This window comes from Oratosquilla oratoria, chromosome 12 (assembly GCF_046742065.1).
Source record: "Oratosquilla oratoria isolate Oo_2021 chromosome 12, ASM4674206v1, whole genome shotgun sequence".
Taxonomy (NCBI): domain Eukaryota; kingdom Metazoa; phylum Arthropoda; class Malacostraca; order Stomatopoda; family Squillidae; genus Oratosquilla; species Oratosquilla oratoria.
The window spans coordinates 33,675,147-33,699,797 of NC_134788.1; the positions used below are offsets into that span (position 1 = coordinate 33,675,147).

Consider the following 24,651-nt stretch of genomic DNA (forward strand, 5'->3'; position numbering starts at 1 on the left):
TATCTTGTAGACGATACTATTTTCTTCTCCGTTGGCCATGACTTTGTTCTGGTTCTTAACAATGTCTCCTATTTTCGTTCCCGTGCTGATCGCAATCTTGACACTGGCTCTAGTGAGCAACTGTCCCAAATTGCCTGAGTGGTTTGAGTTTGGCATGGACCAATACCCCCTGCTATCATTTTCAGTCACGTCTCCTCTGTTCCTTATGCTTCTTTCTGCTATCTTTAAAGCCTTTTCTCTAAGTGCAACAGCCCTTCTGGATAACAGAGTTTGGTGAAAACGTTGAAAATGTAATCTATTTCATCTTTAATAAATTCTTCACTGCAAATGCGCTATGCTCTCAGGAAGAATCCTATGACCACTCCACTCTTTATTCTCTCATTGTGACCAGAGTAGTAGTGAATGATGTCGTCTTTATTGGTACTTTTTCTATGAACCGAGAATGCGGTCTTGTTATCTTTCCTCCAGATGACACCTAGACACCGTCATTTGGAGGAAAGATAACAAGACCGCATTCTCGGTTCATAGAAAAAGTACCAATATATATATATATATATATATATATATTTATGTGTGTGTGTGTGTATGTAAATATACATATATCTATAAGTACATATATATGTGTGTGTGTGTATATACACATATATATATATATATATATATACACACACACACACCTAGGTCTCTTAATCCAACACTCACCAAAAGCCACTTGTGCAGACATTTGAGCCCAGGACATAAACCCATTTCGGGATTTGGTGGTATTTCATGTCCTGGGCCAATTCCCAATGTCCAATTTTAATCATGGTCCCAAATGTCCACACAATTAGTGGTTGGCCCAGGACATAAACCCACACCAGGCATTGTCCCAAGACATAAGACACTACCAATTCCCAAAGTGGGTTTATGTCCTGAGCCCAAATGTCTGCACAAGTAGGTATTGGTTGGCAAATGTTGGATTAGAAAGCCTAGATGTATGTACCCCAAAATATCATTCACAAAAAATTATTTGTTAACTGATTTGTTCATTAAATGGGGCATTCATTATCTGGGTTTCAATTGTATGTATATATTTGATTGATTAGATTTTCTCACAAAAAGTAAAGCAGCTGATTTCTACAAGTAATCACTGGAGGGACAAAGGTTTTAGTAATACTGGTAATGGTCAGGTTGAAATCATAGTACTTGACATATTATGTCGTAGTTATGATAACAATATAGAGCTGATAAGTTGCAGTAAGAGGTTTAGGTTATGTTTGTGTGCTATATTACTTGGGTGTTGTATTTGCATACAACAGTAAAATAAACTAGTAGGATATAAGCATAATATATGAAGTAAATGTTGTCTGCAGTAGTTGTAGTTCTGGGTGCTGGCAGCTCATTGACTTCAATAAAGAAATTTTTAATTCAGAATTTTTCATTGATGGCACAGTGTTGGCTATGTTTTTAGTCTGCAAAAGTAATCTTAAAAACTATTTATAAAAGAAAGAAGTACCATAGAAATATTGCACGAAAACATAATAGAGAAGAGTATATGTTCATCCATTTGATGAATTATAACCTTCATGTATGACAGTACTGTATACATACACTTTTAGAGTGTAGCAATGTAATAAATTATGTTTTGGAGAATTTCCAGGTCATAAAACACAAACATTAACAAAGTTATGTGGAAAGTCATGCTTTGCATAGATTAAAAATGTTTGACAAAGGTCTAAGTGTTTTATGTGGCATCTTTACAGGTTTGGTCAAATTACCTGAGAAGTCAGTAGAGCTTGCTTACAATACCTTGTAGCAAGACACTATTGATGTTGGATAAGGAGCACCTCCCTCTGCCTTATTTCTACATAGGTTCAGTGCTGTAGAATGGTGCCTGTTCACCCAAGTGAAAAGCAGCTTATCAGTAACATTTACTGTGGAGCAGCTAGTTGACAGGAAACCTTTTGGTCTACAGCAAGGTCAAGTGAAAAAAGTAATTACAGCATATGGGTTAGATATTCATGTAGCTGAATGTTAATATTTTAGCTGCATTTCATGCAATTGCCTCTGCAGGAAGTTTGTTAAATTTATTAACTATGCATTTAGTAATTATTTTTTAATGAAGCCATCCTGATAGCTTAAGCTCATTATTTCTCATCTTATTTGCATTAATTTTGAAAATATATTAATATCTGATGTTGCCTGTTCCTTTTAGAATCTTGAAGGCTTGTATCAAGTCACCATAAGTCTCTGTTTTTAAGAGAAAAATTATTCACATATTTTAGGGAATTCATTTGATTCTTGTTTCTGGTATTTGGTATCCATGTAGTATCTGAGCATGATATTTGGTATCAGATTAGTATCAGAACGCTATGTCTTGAATCTAATTCATGAATGTGTATACTGTATGCTCATCATGGTCTAATAAATATGTACTGCAAAAAAGTTTTTAAATGGCCCAAGAATAGTAGAAGTGAGAATAATCAAATACCTTACAACACCCAAGCACACTAAAGAACCCCAATTGCAGCAACCAACAAATTCTGCACCAACCACCATTGATTATTATCATACTCTAACAACCCAAATATTAGTGCTCTTCAGTAAAATTCCTGAGAACTTATCTCAACTGGAATTGGAATTAAGATCAACCAGGTCATACATTATTGATTTTTGTGGGAGAGGAAAAATAGTTTTTAAGAATATGAAAGGATAGTCGTAGAAGTGGCTGTATTGCCAATGAAAAGGTATAAGAATGCCAGAAGCTGAAAAAAGTGAGAAAGATAGTGAAAGATAAAAGAGAAATAGTAGAGAATAACCAGAGAGGGGGTTTCAAGGAGGAAGTGCTAAAATGCACACAGTACGTATGTAGGATGAGGAGGATGGAAGGAAACAAGAGAGGCAACAAATGGTGAGATGAAGAGATGAAAGCAGTGGTGTTAGAAAAGAAGTGATTATATCATGAAGATTAGTTGTAAATTAAAACTAGGGAAGCACATGAGAGGTACAGAATAGGTGAAAGCAAAATGTGAGGTGAATGATGTTAATAAGTAATAATTAGCCATATAATTAATCTTTGTTGAACAATGTCTAGTTGTTGGTTGGTGTATGTACAGACATGTCAAATATATAGAGATATGTTTTGCACATCTTGTGGGACCGCAGGCATGATTCACCAAGAGGAATACATTTTGAATGCATTTCTTAAGTGAAATCATACCCGTGTGAATATATAGGCAAGCATTAAAGGACACAGAGATGGATTATGATTTTTTATACAACTCCAATGGGATGCACAACCCTGTCTATCAGTCTCCACTGACCCTATCATTGCCCCTGACAGAGGACCTTCTACATGTGACTGGAATTGCTTATCCTTCATTATATCATCATCCCCCCTGACCAATCCTTACAATGCCCCGGCAGAGGAACTTTTACAAGTGACCCAGTCGCTTGTCTTTATTATATTGGCCCTCTTGGCCAATCCTTACAACAACCTTGACAGAGGACTCGGAAAGTGATTGTTGTTCACAATCACCTTTGTAAATAGGTAATTGCTATATCTTCTCAAAGCTTATCTAAAGTGTTATCCTAAAGTGTTATAAAGTTATATCCTGAAGTATTATAAAGTGATAAAGAAATTTTGAACATTCCACTTCTCACACTTAGGTACTATTTTGCTCTAAATGTTCATAAATGAAGTGTTAGCAATAGGATCATTAATATAATTTTAATGCATGGGTAAGATTTTATAATAAAATAACATTTGTTAAATGTTCATGATTTTCCTCCTCCCTCTGATTTGATACAGAACCCATAAATATACATTATATTAGTCTCATTAGAGAGTGGCATGATACAAAGAAAACTAAGCTATTTTTTTCCTCTGTAGAAAAATATATAGGTAAGAAATTAGATTGATTTCTATGGTAGATGCACAAAACATGCATTTGTGAGAATTTCATTTATAGAGTAGACCTACACCTACATGCATTTATGAGGATTTTATTTTTGTTGAGTGAATGAAAAAATATTATTACAATTTCTCATTACAAGTGTAGTTTCACATATTGTATAAGAGTACAAACTGTCATGTATTGATTCTAGCTATGTAGTCATGTACTAATACCAGAGGACTTGCTTTGTTTATTGTTTTTAAATAGGCTGTCTTACAGTTTTTGCTCATTGAAGAGTGATATCATTGTCTTATTATTTTCCTTCTCAGGTGTGCATGGTAAGGACTATAATGTTTCGTTTTAATAAAAAAAATATGTATATATATATTAAATCAATCTTTGTGGAACAGTATTTTCAAAACTGGTTTTCTAATATAGCTTACAGTGCTGTTTTATATGCCTTCTACCTGACATTTGCATATATTTTAACAGTATTGATAATTCAGTGATATAACATACTTTTCACAATCACTTTTATAATCATAACATATGAAGAAATTTCCAAAGAAATCTAATGCCATGTCTAAGGAAATTCCCCTCTTTCCCAATGCCCCTTTTACCCCAACCATCCATCTCATCCTAGGATGCCCCCTCATGTTCACTTCTTCCACCTCTGCCTTCCACACCTCTTTTACTAATCTTTCTTCACTCATTTTTTCCATGTGTCCAAACCATCCCAATACTCCAACTCCCTTTCCACCCCTGTTCACCTCCTCACCTCTTCATTTCTCACTCTATCTAGCCTAGTAACCCCTATCATACTTCTCAGGCATTTCATCTCAAACATATTCAAACTCCTTCTCTCTTACTCTCTTATGTTCCATGTTTCTACCTCATACAGTGCTGTCAGCACAATCACTCCTTCATACAGTCTCCTTTTAGCATTCATTCCCAAAGTAAATGCCTTGGGAGATTAAAAAGTGTAATGAGAAATATATATATATATATATATATATATATATCTATATATATATAGATATATATAGATATATATATATATGTATAAACTAATACCACAGTTGGAGCAGAAAAGACTGGAAATGGTAAGTCTATATATTTTGACTGTGAGCTACAGTACTCTTCTATATATAGCATTCTCTTACAAAAAGAACAGCAGAAAGACCAAAGATGCCTACCCTTACTCAATTAGTGACCTAGAGGTCATGTGTTGGGGTTAGGTGGAAGATGCCTATTAACAATGTTGGTGACCATAATTCTGGATGTTATGTCCAGAGACCACTGCCCCTTTGAAATATTCATAATAGAATATATTCTCAATATGAATATTTAAAAGGGGCATATCTTATTTGTGCCTTCTATGTAAGAGTTTTTAAATTTCTTTATTGCTCATTCCACATCCTTTGCTGGAGAAGGGGTGTGTGTGAGACATCTGTGTCTACTTTGATATTTTCCACAGATCTTTAGGAGGGTCCAATGACCACTGCTAGTCATTGGGGGGTTTTGAATTTCCATTTAGTGAAACTTGAGGAAAATATTATTGTAATTAGATACATGCTCACTCCATGGCACTGAAGCATGAAAATCTAAATTCTGCTGGCAAGAACTGCACTATAGAAATAAAATATAAGGTTCAATTTAAACACCTCATTTTAGTTTCAATGATATTATACACATCAAAAGATCTTGCAGATAGCTATGAAATCTTCTGTAACATATTTTGTGTAAGTCTAAATCATCTTTTATCAGAGGACAACCTTACTTAACTTGGAACACTATTCAAGGCAATAACAATTCTTGTCTTAGCAATAGTGTCCAAAATATATCTCTTACAAGTGAAAATATGACTGATGTGACCACAATTTTTTCACATACAGTACTTTTATGTAAATGAAAAATAAATACAAAGTATATTAAATATATACACTGTAACCCTGGAATAATTAAAAAAAAACCACATGTGACTCATGTACAGAAGTTTTATTAGACTTATATTTGTCATACACATTAAGGAATGGGCCATGAAGAAAAAATCCAACCTTACAATTTGTTTCTTAAAACTTACTGTACATATTAAACTCTATGCCAATGAAATAGCTATAAACAGTCCTCTGCTTCACTTAATTTCATTCCACCTAAAGAATCCTGCAGATGAATGGATTATATCATATTCCAATTCTATTCCATGAGACTGTTAGAAAAGTGAATATTACAAATATTGAGAAAATTTCCCATCAGAAAGTACATAAATTGGAGTAATCCATCCCACTCCCTGAAAAATTACTCCTTATAAAATTCAAGTAAAAATATTATTTATTTAAACCTGTACTATAAAATTTACATGTGTGATTGCTATCTAAAAAAAATCAAAGACTTTGTACAATTTTTTGTAAATGAGAGCACACAAGACAGCACAATACTGTGTGCCAAGTTTTATTTGAATGGACCACTTAAGGGTTAGATAAAATATCAGGAATGCATCTAGATATAATCCTTTTTCTTAAGGGTTTATATTGCATTGTATAAATTGAGAGCCATACAAATATTGAGATTTCACTGTACTTTACATTCAGTGCTCCAAAGATTAAAGCATCTGGCTTTTTACCTGCATATTTAAGTTTGACCAACACTGTTCAGACTTTTCCCTAGATTTTTCCATTCCTATGAGTGCCAGGAAAATATTTCTTCTCATTATGAAAAATTCACCAGATCTAACACCCTGTACATTGTATCTTCAATAAAAAAAATACTGCATTATGATTATCTCAGCAGGAGGCATCAACTGATATTAGTGTTGTTGTTATACATTTGGGTAAGGTGATGAGAGGTACAAAATAAGGGGTTGGCAGCAATTTGGAAGTAAGTCTTAAAGGAGAGAGGCTAGAGGAAGTGTATAGCTTTAGGTCCTTGGGATTGCATGTTGCAAGAAAGGGAGGTGTGAAGATGGAGGTAACTTGTAGATTGAGAGAAGCAAGTGCCTTGGGAGATTCAAAATTGTAATGAGAAATAGACATTTGGGAATGGATGTAAAGAGGAGATTATAGGAAGGGGTGATTGTAACTGTATGAAGCAGAGACTCGGATTTTAATAGAGCTGGGTGCATTCCTCGGTGTATTACTAGGTGTGTTCCTCAGTGTGCTAATTATATATATCTCAGGACACTGAGGAACTCACCTATGAATGCACTGAAGAATGTGCCCAGCTCTGTAATTTAAAAAATACAGAGAGGAAAAATTTAAATGTAGTTACCTAGTTGTATTTTATGGGAAGGGGAGCTATGCTTGTGGTGTCCCGTCTTCATATCTCATTTTAGCTAGACTGTTTTTAAATTCGTGTATCGTTTTTGCACACACCAAATTTTCATCTAACTTGTTCCAAACATCTATTACCCTGTGGGGAATGCTGTTCTTTTTCAGGTCTCTTCTGTAATTGTCTTTCTTGATTTTCTTTCCATGTCCTCTTGTATCTCTACCATCCCATTTTATTAGAAAAGTATGGTAGGGGTTACAAGGTTGGATAGAGAGAGAAACAAGGTGAGGAGGAGAGCAGGGGTGGAAAAAGAGATGGCAGATGGGATTGATGAAAGAGTATTCGGACACATGGAAAGGATGAATGATGAAAGATTTGTAAAAGAAATGTGGAAGGCAGAGGTGGATGGGGTGAAAGGGGCATTGAGCAAGAGGGGGGGATGTCTACTGGGGAAGGGAGAAGGCTAGAGATAGGGGTGAGGGGAGAATGGCTGTGTATAGATAATACTGTGATGCAAGGGAGGGGATGGGGGGTTAGAGAATGGTTGTGTGTGAATGATGATTTGACACAGCCCAAAGGGATTTCTCCCCATCTATTTTTCAGCATGAGGGAACTGGGAGGTGTGTTACTGATTAAGTGAAGTGGCATTACTTCTTACCCAGGTCAGCAGACATGATATAGGGATGACCTGTCATCCATGAGGAGCTAAGATGAAAGGGGGACTAGGAGTGGAATGGGTGGGAATGAAATAGGTGGAGTGTGTATATGCCTTCTGACTTTGGCTACCTTTCTGGTCAGGGAGAAAAAGCCTTTAGTGTATGGATAGAGTTCAGTCTTCCTCTTTGAGTCCTCTGCTTTTTCACCCTAACCACCTTTTGAAGCCATCTTGAATAATGTGAGCTACTATCCCTACTCATTGAGTCCTCCCTTACCTCTCCAGGCACTGTCACATGCTCAAAAACGTCATAATCATGAACCATAAAAAAAAAGTCATGAAAACTTTCATCATTATGATTTCTGGAAGGATTTTCAAAATCAGAATCTTCAGAATTTCTATACATTTTATTATTGATATTCCTTGTCAGAACTTGTATATCATATTTTTTCATAAATTGCCTGAGGACTTTTGCCTTTGTCATTCCTAGCAAATTTCTCCATCTTACAGTCTTCAGAACTCCCACAATATTGCAATTCTTTGAAGAGCTTTCCAACTTATACTTTTGTATTATTTTCTGAGGAACTGCTTTACTGTAACTTGAAATTGGAACTATCAAATACTCTATTTTTGGATTCTCCGAGTTATATTCTAAGTTCCCACATATGTTTGTATTATTGTTATTTGTAAGCAGGGCTGTGGAGTCGGAGTTGGAGTCGTGGAGTCGGAGTCGGTTTTGGAAGCAATTACAGTGTCACTGGAGTCGGAGTCGGTAAAAATATACAGACTCCGACTCCAGTTAAATTTACACTTTGTTTAGTCTGTAGAGTTATGCAGTGCACACTCCTTGTAAGTAGATTATATATATAAAAAAAAAAAAAAACTAATTTTATAAAATGTAATAAATTTCATCGTCTTATCTTTGTGGTCATTCCACTAAACCCCCAAAACGTCCTTGTGCAACGCTGGCTTTCAAATTTATACATAGACCAATAAGCATCCAAAGCATTACATGAATAAATTAAACACCTCCATTTTACACCTGTTGACACACACTCACAGCTGTAATATTCCTGTCAAGTTCCATATGCATCATTTCCATCACTCCATCAGTTTGGTGGTTTCTCCCACTGCTGTTTTGTCAAACAGTAGGATAATTGTGATTTCAACTGTAGACTACCGCAATAATACTATCTCTTCTCTCCTTTCCCCTCTATACTTTTTAACACTGAATTATTGAAATAACGATATTTAAAGTTGAAAAAAAAAAAGTTATATCTTTCAAACATGTTCAGCTGTATCTTGTTTTGTACTCGTATCAATAAGATCAGTTCCAGAACCAGAGTAATGTCCATTGCAATAATCGTATAGCAGTACCAGTATGTAGTTAAACCAAAAGGTACTTGTGTCAATTTCAGTACATTAAGATAAAAGGTATGAAAACATATGAAGTATAAAGATACCCAAAAAGTATGTATGATACATATAACTTTCAGTATCATACATGTTCAGCTGTAACACTTGACCTTGTACTGTACTCATATCAATACAGTTATTTACTGTTTCCTTTCAAGAAATTTGTCCAAACCTTTTATAAAGTATTTTAATTTTTTCTTTTTTTTTGTAAAACTATATATGTAAAAAAAATCTTACATTATATTTTTTTTATTATTAGGTTTGTACAGGTACTCCTCGTTTAACGATGACAATTGGGACCAGCGTGCCGTCGTTAAACGAATTGGTCGTTAAGCAAGTGTATATATATACGTACATGTACTGTATGTACAATGTCCAGCAATACATGTATCTTTATTTTCGTGTATTTTCCCTCTTTTATACAGTACATTAAAGCTTTATTTACTGTTTATTTACAGTGGTTAGGTTTCTGAAATTACCGTATATGACCAAATCCGTGTATGCTGACATTCCATATTGAATACCGGGGTATTTTTTTTAGTTTCGACCATGGTCGCAATATAGCAATAGAAATTTAATTATTAATCTTGTAAATTAAAATCTATCAACGTAATATGCAATTTTGTGGGCGGAAATGAAAGTAAAAAATACTATGCTACAAGAAAATATGCTAATGAACGAAGTCGTCTCCCAACGTCTCTCACGACGATGACAACGAGGACGAGCCGGATGACATTTAATTTGCAGGTAATTATTTATCAAACACAGATTAGGTTAGTTTAGTTTAGGTTAGACGAATTTATCATTCTTTAATTTCTTCGACATTGGCATCTATCATAACAAACATGGTGTACCATTCATCCGACATGACTTCGTTGCTTACGAAATTTGTTTTAGCACCTTTTTTTTCCGCTCACAAAATTGCATATTACGTTGATACATTATAATTTACAAAATTAATAATTAATTTTCTATTGCTATATTGCGCCCTTGGTCGAAACTAAAAATTTACCACTACCGGTATATACTGTACCCCAGGTAGTTTTTTCAGCTTGCAGAATGGTAATGTAGACCTAAGCTTCAGAACACTTTACCTCACAGGTAATATCCACCATACAAGTTCATTTATAACATCATATAAATTTGCCTCAGCCAACTTAATTATCGTACACAATGTCGTAACTTCGGGAGATTTACGTTAAACGAATGTCATAAAGCCCGTCGTTACTCTGAGTTGTCGTTAACCGAGTAGGTCATTAAACAAGGAGTACCTGTATATCCTTTACAAAGGTTACATTTCAACTTTTGTTATAAAGAACAGTATTTTTGTTTTTGAAATGTACTTATCACTTATTTGCAAAGATATATATTATGTAAAATGTCTTATATTATAGATTCTTTTTTTACTGAATTTTCTTCAATATCCTTTCAAAATTTTTGTCTCTACTTCAGTTATAAAGTATTAATGAAGAGGTCAAACATAGGAAAGCCACACTATAACATATATATTTATTCTTTGATATAAACCAGTTATAATGATATGAGTCTACTCAATATTGGAGCGTATGTGTGTTGTATAGGCTTTATAAAACATGTAGGCCATAATCGGTTAATTACATGAAGAGGAGTCGGAGTCGGAGTCGGAGGGGTCAAAAATAGAGGAGTCGGAGTCGGAAGTTTGTGTTCAGACTCCACAGCCCTGTTTGTAAGAGTCTCTAACTTGAGTTCATCAAAATTTCCTGTGTCCCTGGCTGAAACTGACTTCTGAATCACTACTATGCATATGTTCCTTTACTATAATGAACAGCTAAATTCCCATTCAGAGTATTTACACGGGCAAATTGTTACAAACAGTACAATTGTACTGTTTGTAACAATTCATTCGCCCATGTGAATCTTCCAATGAACCTTGAGATCAGAAGATTGGGAAAAAAAAATTAATAAAAAAAATCTCTAAGGTTTCATACCAGTGTGCAACATCTGATGAGACTTTAAGGTAGAGGAATGGGGGAAAGCCGCTGCGCAAAATTTACATTTATAAGGCTTTTCTCCTGTATGAACCCTCATGTGAACTTTAAGACCCGATGACTGAGAACACGAAATGTTACAATACGGACAAGTGTAAGGTTTCTCCCCTGTGTGGCTCCGAAAGTGAGTCTTGAGGTTCCCCGACGTGGAGAATGAAGCCTCGCATGCGGTGCATTTGTAAGGCTTCTCGCCTGTATGAATTCTCATGTGAATTTTCATGTAGGACGACTGAGAAAACGAGGCCTTGCAAAAGGTACATTCGTAAGGCTTCTCTCCTGTGTGAGTCCTCATATGAACTTTAAGATTGCTGTGTTGAGTAAACGAGGACTTGCAAATTTTACATCTGTATGGCTTTTCACCTGTGTGAGTTTGAATGTGTACATTTAGCTCTGCTGGACGAGTAAATTTTGCCTGGCACAGCGAACACTGATGGGGCCTCTTTTCGCCCTTTCTCTCAGAGGAGCTTGGAGTAGAAGCATAAGAAGATTTTGGAGTAGAAGCACACGAAGAGCTTGGAGTGGAAGCATAAGATGCTCTGGATTCTTCTGGTAGGTTTTTCCTAAATATTTTCTTCTGTAATTTTGTAGGATATCTTCCTGCACCTTTGGAAATGCACAACAAATGAGACACTTTTAATACTTTCTTGGACAATTATAGTGATATATTAAACAACAAATCATAAAAAGAAATTCTTTAAATCTGTCATGGTCTTTTGTCATATGGTTAGTTCATGAGGAAATCCATTATTACATAAATTGATTTCATATATAGTACAGTGGCCGCGAAAAGTTTGGGCACAAAATTATAGGCGCCCCAACTTTCCCCTAAACTCAAAACATGCGAAAAATACAACTTTCCACCCAAACTTTTCGCAATTTTTCAATGCTAGCGTTTGTACCCGTATTTAGCCGAGACAATACACACTATTTGGCAACTCTGTTTAGGCGCACTCGATGTCACATGGAGTCAGTTTCTAAACATCTCTCACGGAGAGTAGTCTTTTTTTGTGGTGGTCTCTGTGTTTGTGCCTTGATATCTCCGTAATGGGAAGTGGTAAAGAGCTGGAAAGAGACACAGTTGTTACAATCATAACCCTCTATAAGGAGGGTTATAAGTGTAAAGATATTGCTACTCGTGTGGGAATTGGAGTGCGTCAAGTGCAAAAGTGGACCAAGAAATTTCGAGACGAAGGAAGTGACATCATTCATACTCCAAAGCATCGCTCTGGTCGGCCAAGGAAGATATCAAATCGTACTTCTACGGTTCTAACTGCCTCCTACGGTTATTAGGAGGCAGTTAGAACCGTAGAAGTATGATTTGATATCTTCCTTGGCCGACCAGAGCGATGCTTTGGAGTACGAATGATGTCACTTCCTTCGTCTCGAAATTTCTTGGTCCACTTTTGCAATTGACACACTCCAATTCCCACATGAGTAGCAATATCTTTACACTTATAACCCTCCTTATAGAGGGTTATGATTGTAACAACTGTGTCTCTTTCCAGCTCTTTACCACTTCCCATTACGGAGATATCAAGGCACAAAAACAGAGACCACCGCAAAAAAAAGACTACTCTCCGTGAGAGATGTTTGGAAACTGACTCCATGTGACATCGAGTGCGCCTAAACAGAGTTGCCAAATAGTGTGTATTGTCTCGGCTAAATACGGGTACAAACGCTACCATTGAAAAATAGCGAAAAGTTTGGGTGGAAAGTTGTATTTTTCGCATGTTTTGAGTTTTGGGGAAAGTTGGGGCGCCTATAATTTTGCGCCCAAACTTTTCGCGGCTACTGTATATGTCACACCCTTATCATGAATAGAATCCTGTGGTTGTGCTGTGTCATCCCCTTGTGTAAATAGTCTCCCGTTTGTATTTTCTCCATGTCTTGTGTGAATATGTGTATTATATATATATATATAATTTGAATTGTATTTCATTATATGTTAATTGTAAAACATTGCACAATACCTTTCTGTTGGGGTAGGCCTCATTATGCACTATCAGATGATGCCAAGCTCAGAAATGTAACATATTTTGGTGGGAAAGCTCATTCTGGCTTCCCACTAGTTGAAGGAGTTTCAAATACCACTTTACAAATGTTTTGTCATCCAAAATTTTTTTAGCTCCCATTCCCAGGCTATCCAAGGTGAAGCAGAGAGCAACCCAAGAGAGACATACAGAATCAATAGAAGAGAGAATCAACAGGGAAGAAAAGTAGAGAGATCCAGAATGTGAAAGGAAGAGAGAAGACAAAAAAGAACTAGACAATCAGGGCCCACCTGAATTTATGTAGAAATTATTCTACATTCGTCCATTACAACTCCACTAAACAAGTCCTTTGGACCACAACGATTGCCTATCTCCACACATGAAGGCTGTGCACTTTGCACAGCCTTCATGTTTTTCCAAATTTTTTCGGGCATCGCCAGACTGCTGCTGAACTAAGTGCGACTCTACACTCTCTCTTATTTCTCCACTATGAAACATCAACCAATATCTAATGTGTTTCCAACTATCAGAAGCTTCACCTACCAGAGGTTATTGTACACCAGCACCTCACCTCAAACTACTCATTTGTTCCTGAGACCGTGTAATAATATTCTAATTTACACCAGCATCTCACCTCAAACTACTCATTTGTTCCCAAGACTGGAGAGTTGTCCAATATGATAAATCTGTTAGTGCAACTTCAAGCAACCAGTATCAAGACTCGTCTACACTATAATCATGACTTTGTTTTGCCCACCTGCTCTTACGTTCTGAATATAAGAGTACACCCAGCTACTCTACTTAGTACCTAATTTTCCATATTTATCCATGATAAGAGGGAGGGAGGGGGGTGGTGGATGGGAGTGGAGTATGTGGGGATGGAATGGGTGAGAGTGGATTTTATGCCTTTGTTTTTGTTTTTAGCTACCTCCCTTGTAAGGGGGAAAAAGCCTTTGGTATATGTATGTTTATAATCTATCTTAATTTATGTTGAATGAGTTACTTTTATTTATGTAATAATGTTTAATTTTAATGAAGTTTAATTATCCTGCCTGAGCTGTCACTCATCTGAATTGTGCATTGTCTAAATTTCTTTTTCTTTTCATACCACAGCTAGCTTGGCTCGTAGGTGGTCATGACAGTATACTTTAGAGTAAAGCACAGAATACAAGAAATATCCTTAACAACTGCATAAATATAAATATTGAGTGACACACTATGTATACATATCCTAGGATACGTTCTTTACTTTCCCCAGCTATATTCAATCTTTACAAGTGTTCTCCAGAATATACCACCAAAGCTCTTACTTATGCAGATGACATAACAGTGATAATCCAACAAAGTAATTATAAAACATTTGCTAAGAACACCCAAATTTACTTAGATGACTAAAACAGTGGTTATGCATGGTTACAGTGAGACAAAAACAGCATGAGAACATGGGGTGTTGTAGCTGCCAGTGTGCTGTGACAAGTCATGTGTAATTTGAATCTCAGGAGTAACTCAAGAATTTTCAACACTATATATCCTTTCTCATGACAACCCATGTATATTCAAAACGGTATATATTCCTCTCAGCAGTAATCTGTTAATCCATGTATTTTCAAAACTATGTATGTTCTTAGACCTTCCTACAAATCTCTCTGAGAAGAAACTTTGGACTGTTGTCTGTGTTGTATTTACCTAGTTGTATTACACGGGAAGGGAGCTATGCTCGTGGTGACCCATCTTTGTATCTTTCAGCATCAAGTTTTTTCTTAAAATCTTGAATAGTATTTGCACACATTGTTCCTTTATCTAAGTTATTCCAGATATCCGGCACTCTGTGTGGGAAGATTTTTTTCTTTTTTCTGATCTCTTCTATAGTTATCCTTTTTGAGTTTCTTTTCATGACCTCTTGTTTTTCCATTGTCATTTTTTAGTAAATCATTCCTGTCAAGGATTTCCATTCCTTTCATGATTCTAAATATGGTCAGTAGATCACCTTTTTCTCTTCTCTGCCCCAGTGTTGGTAGTTTCAATTTCGATAATCTTTGTTCGTATGTTAATTTGAAAAGAGCTGGTGCCAACTTTGCCATTGCTCTCTGTATTCTTTCTAATTTCCTTATATTCTTTTTAGTATTGGGTGTCCATAGTGTCACTGCATATTCCAGTTTTGGTCTAATCAATGTAACTAATATCTTTTTAATCATTTCTTCATCCAAGTAATCAAATGCCACTTTCATTGACCTTAATAGATTGAAGGTTTCTCTAACTATTTTGTTTATATGTTTTTCCGGTGTCATGTTTTGCTGATTATTACTCCAAGGTCCCTTTCTGAGTGCATTTTTTCTATTACAAAGGCAAAGGATTACAAAGGCGGAGCATGCCGACAGGAGACCTTTTGATCCATATCTAGGTCGGATGCAAAAAAAAAAAAAAAAAAAAAAAAAAAAAAAAAAAAAATAAAAAAAAAAAACTATAATAATTTAAAAAAAAAAAATTAAAAATAAAAAAAAAAAAAAAAAAAATAATAATAAAATCATAATAAAATAATAAATAAAAACTATAATAATGTAAATAAATAAAATACATAAATAAATGCATAGGTATAGTTAAAATAATAAACAAACAGGTAAATAATAAATTGACATATAACTAATGATAAATGAAAATCAGACAGACAAATGATAATACAAAAACAAATATTACAAGATAAATTATAATCATTACAGCATCCTACTTAGGTATTTATCTAAATGATTCTTAAAGCTTCGAACTGAACTACATTGCACTACCTGTGCAGGAAGTTTATTCCATTCATTAACTACACGGTTGGCAAAGTTGTTTCTATCTACTTCCAAATTGAATCTATTTCCGGACAGTTTGAGACCATTGTTTCATGTCTGATTCTCATTCAATGTGAACATTTTGTCACTTTTGATGTTGTCAATTCCCTTTAAAATCTTAAAGACCTGTATCAAGTCACCTCTGAGTCTACGCTTTTTTAGGGAAAACAGATTCATGTGCTTTAGTCGATTTTCGTATGATTTATTTTTTATATTTGGAATCAGTTTTGTGGCTCGCCGTTGTACTTTTTCCAGTCTGTCAATGTCTTTAATGAGATTCGGTGACCATACGGAAACAGCATATTCCAAATGTGGACGAACTAACGATTTATATAGCTTGTTAATGAGTGATGGGCTTTTGAAATCAAAAGATCGCGCAATCAGTCCCAGAATCTTATTTGCTTTTTCAGAGGCTGAAATACATTGCTTGGATGATTTGAGGTCGTTACTGATAATTACGCCGAGATCTTTTTCACTATCCACTTTTGTTAACGAATTTCCAAATAACTTGTAATCGTACTTACTGTTATCTTTACCTATGTGCATAACCTTGCATTTACTTGTGTTAAATTTCATTAGCCACTTTTCAGACCATTGCTGTAATTTATCTAAATCTTCTTGAATATCTAATTGGTTTGAGTGATCATTTGCCACTCCGCACAGTTTTGTATCATCAGCAAATTTGGAAACAGTAGATTTTAGTCCATGGTCTATATCATTTATATATACTATGAATAAAAGTGGCCCAAGAACGGAACCCTGAGGAACTCCACTTGCAACACTTTTCCATCCTGAAGTTTTTCCATTTAAAACAACTCTCTGTTTTCGACCATTCAACCAATTACTAGTCCAACCTAATAGGCTACCACTTATTCCATGCAAAGCTAATTTAGTAAGTAGTCTTTCGTGTGGGACGGTATCAAAAGCTTTTGCAAAGTCTAGATATATTAAATCTATATTGTTTCTTTTGTCATAATTCGAGATGTCTGTGTTGTAAAATTCGAGTAAGTTAGTCACGCAAGAACGTTTCCGTCTGAAACCATGCTGGCTATCATTTATCAAACGGTTACTTTCTAAATGATGTTCGATAGCATCTCTGATGATAGTTTCCATTATTTTTCCTACGATTGAAGTCAAACTTATAGGCCTATAGTTATTTGGTTTCTTTTTGTCACCTTTTTTTAATATGGGAGTAACGTTAGCTAGCTTCCATTCTCTTGGGACATCTCCGGATATGATGGATTTCTCAAAAATAATTTCTAATGGAACAACAATCTCATTTTTCATTTCCTTTAAGATTCTTGGATGCCAACCGTCAGGCCCTGGTGTTTTATTAACTTTGAGTTTGTCTATACACCTTTTAATTTTTTCTTTTGTTATATTTACCGTAGTGAGTAAGTTTACCCTAGACTTTTCACAAGTTTCAGTTTGGAATTCACTTTGAGGTGTTTCGTTTACGAATACTGAGCTAAAATAATTGTTTAAGATATTACACATTCCTTCATTTGAATATTCAAGTTGACCGTCAGCAGATAATAGTGGACCAATGTGATTCCTAACAACCCTTTTATCTCTAATGTAACTATAGAATTCTTTGGGATTCTCTTTGGATTTGTCAGCAATGTTCATTTCGTATTGTCGTTTTCTTTTTCTTATTGTCTTTTTTAAATCTCTCTGTATTGATACATAAGTTTCATAGTCATTAGATGCACCCGAGCACTTATATTTCTTATAAGCCTGTCTCTTTTTAGCAATACTTTTTTCAGTTTCTTTGTCGAGCCACTTTGGGCGAGCCTGATTTGGGGGACGTCTGTACTTAAAAGGAATGTAAGTTTGAATCATCTTAGTGAGCGTATTTTGAAATATTTCCCCACATCTGATCTACAGGCCTTTCATTTAATTTTGCCTCCCAATCTGTAAGCTGAAGCTCCTGACGTAGTCCTATGAACTGAGCTTTACTGAAATCAGGTATTTTAGAAGCACAAGTATCTATTCTAAAATTGTTTAGGAGTTTGAATCTGACTAAGTTGTGATCGCTATTTGCAACAGATTCACCGACTTCTACATCACTTACCATGCTTTCGCGGCTAGTGATCAAAAGATCGAGTAAGTTTCCATATCTTGTGGGCTCTTTTACATGCTGAATTAAGTAATTGTCACCAAGAAAATCAATCAAGCGATTACCTATATGGCCATGTTCAAGGGTCATCCAATCAATGTCAGTAAAATTAAAATCACCCATTATCAATAAATCCCGGTTGCAGAAACTAGACAGTTCTTGAAATAGCAGTTTGTCGTCTGCTAATGATAATGTCTTTGGCCTATATATTACACCTATATTCATTTTTTGTCCATTTGTTAGGGTTAACTCAACCCACAAACTATCATATGCATCCTGTTTCACTTTCTCTAAAACACAAGCATGAACATTGTTTTTAACGTACAATAGAACACCCCCACCTTTCTTGTGGTTTCTATTCTGATGAAAGTGTTTAAATCCCGCAATATTAAATTCAGCTACCTATTCACCAATTTCATTTTTTAAATTCTGCTTTTACTTTTTCCAAACTCCATTATGCTACATTTCTTGATATTGAAGTTCACTTCTCACTTTTAAGTCCATTTCCAGATTTTGTCCAGGTCCGATTGTAATAAATCACACTCCTCTTCTGTTCTTACTTCAATATTTTTGCGTCATCTGCGAAGAAATTCATATAACATTCAACTCCTTCATCCATGTCACTCATGATAAATATAATTGGAGCCAGCACCGACCCTTGTGGAACACCACTTATCATTTCTTCCCATTTTGAGTATTTGTCTCTAATTACTACCCTCATTTTTCTCCCAGTCAGGAAGTCTTTCATCCATGCTAATAATTTACCTGCGATCCTATCTATTGATTTTAATTTTTTTTATTATTAATTTCTTGTGTGGTACTTTGTCAAATGCCTTTTGTAGGTCTAGATAGGCACAGACTGTTTTTGTCACCAACTGAAAGTAAAAGTAGGGGAACAGTTGCCAGTTGTCAGCTATCCATGTGTGAAAAGGTGAACAAAATACAGTTGAAATTGATAAAAGATCTTGGGCTCAGTCTGGAGATGGAGTGGCAGATACTCAGGGCTTCACCTCCTGATGGTGTGTGCGTGTATCTACCTAGTTGTATTTTGCAGGAAGGGGAGCTATGCTCGTGGTGTCCCGCCATTGTATCTCGCAGTGTCTAGTTTGCACTTAAACTCATGAATGGTTTTTGTACATACTATTTCATTATCCAGTTTGTTCCAAGTGTCCAAAACTCTATGTGGAAAACTGTTTTTCTTCAGTTCTCTTCTATAGCTATGTTTTTTTATTTTCTTTCCATGTCCTCTTGTGTTTCTCTTGTCCCAGTAAAGTAAGTCCTCTCTATCAAGTATCTCTGTGCCTTTCATGATTCTATAGATGGTCAGTAGGTCACCTCTCTCTCTTCTTTGCTCCAGTGTCGGTAACTCCAGTTTAGCCAATCTCTCCTTGTATGATAGGTTTGCAAGTGCAGGTGCCATTTTTGTAGCTGCTCTTTGGATTCTTTCTAATTTCTTTATATTCTTTTTGGTACTGGGGGACCACAATGTCACCACATACTCTAGTCTAGGCCTTATCAATGTAACCAATATTTTTTTTATAATGTCTTCGTCCAAGTATGCAAATGCCACTTTTATTGATCTTAGCAAGTTGTAAGTCTCCCCGACAATTTTGTTAATCTGTTTATCATAGGACAAGTTGTTTGTGATAATTACTCCCAAGTCTTTTTCGGATCCTACTTTCTTTACTTCCTTGGTTCCAATTGTATATTTTCCTGATATTCTGTTTTTGCTTTTTCCAAACTCCATTATGCTACACTTCTTAATATTAAAGTCCACTTCCCATTTCTGACTCCAGTTCCATACCCTATTCAGGTCTTCTTGCAGTGCTTCACAGTCCTTATCAGTTTCTACTTTCCTTAACAGTTTGGCGTCGTCAGCAAAGAAGCTCATGTAACAGTTAACGTCTTTGTCCATGTCATTCATATAGATAGCAAACATTATTGGTGCCAGTACAGATCCTTGCGGTACTCCACTGATCACATCTTTCCAATCTGAATATTTTTCTCTGAGCACTACTCTCATCTTTCTACCAGTCAGGAAATCCTTCATCCATTTTAGTAGGTTCCCTTGTATTCCTCCTATGTGTTCCAGTTTTTTTTTAGTAATTTTCTGTGTGGTACTTTGTCAAAGGCTTTTTGCAAGTCTAGGAATGCACAATCAGCCCATCCATTTCTTTCTTGCACTATGTCTATTAGCCTTGAGCAGAAGCATATTAAGTTTGTGGTGCATGATCTTCCTTGTCTGAACCCGAATTGTCTTGGGTTTATTATGTTGTCTTCCAGACGTTTTTCCCATCTATTCTTGATGACTTTCTCACAAATTTTGGCAATAGTGCTTGTTAGTGATACTGGCCTATAGTTGGTGGGTTCTTCCTAGTTTCCTCCTTTACATATTGGTACAATGTTAGCATTTTTCCAGTCATTAGGTATCTTTCCTTCTTTGAGTGAGCTATTTATTATGATGTGTATTTTGTCTGTTAGTTCTTCTTTGCATTCCTTTAGAATCCAATTTGCATTATCATCCAGGCCATGTGATTTTCTGACGTCCAGTTTTGATAGATGTTCTGATATTTCTTTTTGTGATATTGTGAACTCACTCATGTGGGGAGATTGCTTTTTATTATCTACATCCCAATTTTGTATTTTCTCTCTGGTGAACAGATTTAAAGTGGTTGTTCATGACTTCGGCCATCTCTAATTCTTCTGTGTATTCTATATTTCCTTGGCGTAGTTTCACCATTTCCTGTTTGGTTTTAAGTTTACCATTCACATATTGATAGAATAGCTTGGGTTGATCTTTGCATTTATCTATAATATCCTTCTCATGGTTCCTTTTTTCCTCTCTTCTCACATTAACATACTCATTTCTATAGTTTATATAAATTTGCCATTTGCTTTGTTTTTTGTCTTTTCTCCACTTTTTCCAAGCTTTGTCCCTTCTGTCTTTTGCCTCACTGCATCTTTTGTTGAACCAACATTTAATGTACTCTCACGTTTTTGTCTTGGTACATGCCTGTTTACCCCTTCATTGTAATTATCCATCAATATATTCCATTTCTCTTCCACTGTTGTCTCTTCCATATAGAATTTTTCCCAGTTTGCATTGCGGAAAAATGTCTTTAGTTTTGCAAAGTCTGTTTTGTTGTACATCAATCTTCCTTTCCTATGCTTTTCATTCCTCTCCATGTCTATTTCTTCCTTTAGTACAGTTTCGATGAGTACATGGTCACTTTCCAATTGGTGTCTTGTACTGGACTTTGTCCACTATTTCAGGTTCTGTTGTAAATATTAAATCTAGTTTCAATGGCTCTTCATTGTTTCTGTACCTTGTGTTTTCACTGACCCATTGGGTCATTGTGTACTCCATGTGTGTGTGTGTATGGGGGGGGGGGGGTAGTTCCACTGTTGATCTTGCAGGACCACCACAAGCAAGTAATTGCTATTGGTCCAAGCAACATAAGCCAGCAGTATTTTGCTTGGACATCTACATGATAACCTGCATCCAGTGGTCAATAATAAAGATACATAAACACATACACACTCATAAGAGAAGCAATGATTTTACAAATTCTATATTTCACCAACTTCCCCAGAAATCAATCTAACAGAAAAAAGCACCTTATACTACACTGCCCTACAAACATTCATTCTAGGCAGCAACACAAAATCTCTTCACTGAGTGATTTGGGGCTAAACCGGTTGCTGAGGTTGGTTTCACAAGTACTATGGGTCTCCTGCAAGCAAGAACTTGGGGGAACAGACTGATTGATATCTAGCAGTTTTGCTCTCACCCTATTGCAGTAACTGAGTTGGTCCTATTATTTGTCATTCTGCATTCCAGGTGTCAGCATAAAAAAAAAAAGTCCTACAAATATAAAACCTGTTCTTACAGCTGTATATGTTTCTGTGGTGCCTGTGTAGTCCAAGATACAGATAAAAAAATCTTTATGGTATAAAAACTTACCAATGCAATTTCAGCATACATCTGAAATTTGTCTTTTTCCTATTTCCCATGGTCATTTATAGATGTGTGTTGTATAAATATAGCTTGAGGTATTATTATATATACAGATCATGATTATTTACCAGTATTTATAATGATGTAACTGGAGTATGGGTTGAACCCTAGGTTTGGCTTAGCCACAGATTTTGTGCTGTGAACCTCCTTTGGGTTGAACACTGGATCTGACTCAGACTTCAGTTCTGTCTTCAATATCACCTCCGGTTCATATGTCAAGTTCACCTTTGGGAATGCATCTGGCTCCAACTTTACCTGCAACTGGTTTGAGCTGCTGGATGCCATAGCTGCAGCAACTGGCTAGAAAAACGTAAAAGAGCATTACTGATTTTGCATGTTTTCTTAGGGAAAAAAAATCATACAATAGTATATTCATTTATTTCTACGGCTTTGCTCCACAACTGTTCTAATAATCTGCAGTTGCACCTTAAGTTTCACATTTCATAGTATGAGCACTTGTGATTATTAGTATCAGTCATGCTTGTGACATCAGACCATTTCTATGTAAATGACACACATATATTCACAACAGAGGGCTCAGGTAAAAGCCCAAAACAAAATTGGGTATTAAAAAATGGTTCTCTTAGAACAGGCAGAAGTTTTGAAGGAGCATGACAAATAGATTCATTGGGCTTACCAAGTTGCATACCTTAGGTAAAAATCTACCTTAATAGATAAGCTGTCAGCAAATGTTTTCAATTTGTTCAGTACCTTCTAGGACTTAACCCAACTATAATCTAGCAATGGAGAGATTGCTGTTCCCCTATCATGAACTAGTGGGAAAAAAGTGAAACAAGTTTATCTTGGACCTTGCCCTCTATTGTATAATACCCTGAAAAATATGCATGGGGGCATGACCAACATTGCAGTATTGTTTTAGAAGTGCACAACAACACAATATAGTAATAGAAAATTAATAATTTTCTAAAATTATAATATATCAACATAATATACATTACTCTTGGAAATCAATAAGAGAAACAATTGCTAAAATCTATAATGTTGCATAGACTCCTTTAAATGCCATCTTTGTTTCGATAAATTCAGAGGTTGGAGATGACAATGACAGCCTGATGACCTCTAGAACTACAGGTACCACATTATTAAATGCAGGTTAAGTAGGCAGGTTTGGTTAGGTTAGAATATACAAGTTTAGCATACTTTTATTTTCTTTACCTTTGCCTCTACCAAAACAAAAATGGTACCTCAAGTTGTCAAAGCGGCTACAGTTGTATCTTAATAGCTTTTAGCAACTGTCTCTATTATCAGTTTCTGCCAAGAATGTATATGTTGATGTATTATATTTTACATACTTAAGTTTCTATTACTATATCACATGGGTATGCAGTTCTTACTAACATTGCTACATACAGAGGGGTTGCCCTGTTACTAAACTGTAAAATGCAACAAAATTGGTTGGGTTCATTCCTGATTCATCTACCTTACATTGGGTTTACCTAGAACATCGAAAGTTAAAATCAAAATTGACAAAATGGTTTTCTCCTAAAGATTTAGGATTTCCCCAGATAATCATTGTGTGCGATTTCGTCTTTTATTCCCAGTTCCTCCACAGGGTTACAATTTACTCCTATCTCTTGGCACAGAGTTCTATTCATCTTTCTCCCTGGTTGGCTAAAACAGGGGATTCTGTAGGAATATTTCTTTCCCCGAGCCCCGCTGCTCAAACACAGCGGGGCACGGGGAAAGTTAACCATAACTACAATTCTCCGAATTCTGAATTCTCTCTTTAATGCCTTCTCGTTCTCTGTTTGGACTCCAATCTAACGAACTAATTTCGTTACTGGTTAGGACTTCATCATGTCATCATAAACATAAATCACGTGTCCCCTGACGTCACGCGGGAGCGTTCTACATTTTGTACCACCCGCTTACCTAATCTACATATCTTTCTTTAATACCTCATGTAAAATAAATTAACAACTGCATTTTACACTCTTAATGTAAGCTTGCCTTATGCCGATAGGAGGAATAATTTCAGCTGAACTGTCCTTTCATTCTGCTTTGTTTATGACATGAAGTCATCCTCCATGTTGAACATCCGCCTAGAGACATGCGCAATGTTGACACTAATGTATTGTAAACAGTCGAAAACTCGACTACTGTTGAACTTCGAGGATTCTAAACCGTCATACAATACCGGAACCAAGGTCTAAATATACAGGTCAGACCGTTTGAATTCTTCTGCGCAGCTTCTGACGTCATTTGGCTGAGTCCATTTTCTCTTTGTGGTACACTGAAGAAAACTGTGAAACGCCAAGGAAGACAGGAACTATAATATTTCATATTATATATATATATATATATATTCATATATATAGACAGGAACTATGATATTTTATATATATATTTTTTATATAATATTTGTCAGAATATAACTAATTGCGTGGAGCGGTGCGAGCGAAGGCGACGTCATTTTCGAACGACGGACCAG

At 35.7% G+C, this 24,651-nt stretch overlaps 2 protein-coding genes across 6 annotated transcripts in view; one reads left to right on the forward strand and one right to left on the reverse strand.

Moving 5' to 3' along the window:
- The window catches only part of LOC143031309 (uncharacterized), a 31,527-nt gene extending 29,114 nt beyond the window's left edge, over positions 1-2,413 (forward strand). For both annotated transcript variants that reach the window (XR_012966994.1, XM_076194982.1), the window contains one exon: positions 1,743-2,413. Coding sequence is in view for 1 of the 2 variants with exons in the window: in XM_076194982.1 (XP_076051097.1) it covers positions 1,743-1,772 (30 nt within the window). In the remaining variant the exon portion in view is untranslated. The remainder of the gene's footprint in view (positions 1-1,742) is intronic.
- Positions 2,414-5,751: 3,338 nt separating this feature from the next.
- On the reverse strand, positions 5,752-24,358 carry LOC143031326 (uncharacterized). 4 transcript variants are annotated; one of them, XM_076195017.1, is made up of 3 exons: positions 23,641-24,046; positions 22,268-22,499; positions 5,752-11,843 (listed from the first exon to the last, which is right to left on the reverse strand). In XM_076195017.1, exons 2-3 carry the CDS (start codon positions 22,482-22,484, stop codon positions 11,167-11,169), a joined length of 894 nt encoding a protein of 297 aa, XP_076051132.1. In that variant the 5' UTR covers positions 22,485-22,499; positions 23,641-24,046; the 3' UTR covers positions 5,752-11,166. The 4 variants fall into 4 exon arrangements, with proteins under 4 accessions (XP_076051132.1, XP_076051130.1, XP_076051129.1 ...); XM_076195015.1 differs by having other exon boundaries at positions 23,657-24,045; XM_076195014.1 differs by lacking the exon at positions 23,641-24,046 and adding an exon at positions 24,171-24,358 and having other exon boundaries at positions 5,753-11,843; positions 22,268-22,495.
- Between the last annotated feature and the right edge of the window lie 293 nt (positions 24,359-24,651).

Excerpts from the sequence above, each read along its gene's own strand:
- LOC143031326 (XM_076195017.1), bottom strand. The coding sequence starts at position 22,484 with ATGGCATCCAGCAGCTCAAACCAGTTGCAGGTAAAGTTGGAGCCAGAT. Across the intron at positions 11,844-22,267 it reads TTACATCATTATAAATACTG|GTGCAGGAAGATATCCTACA; the intron begins GTAAATAATCAT and ends GCATTTCCAAAG.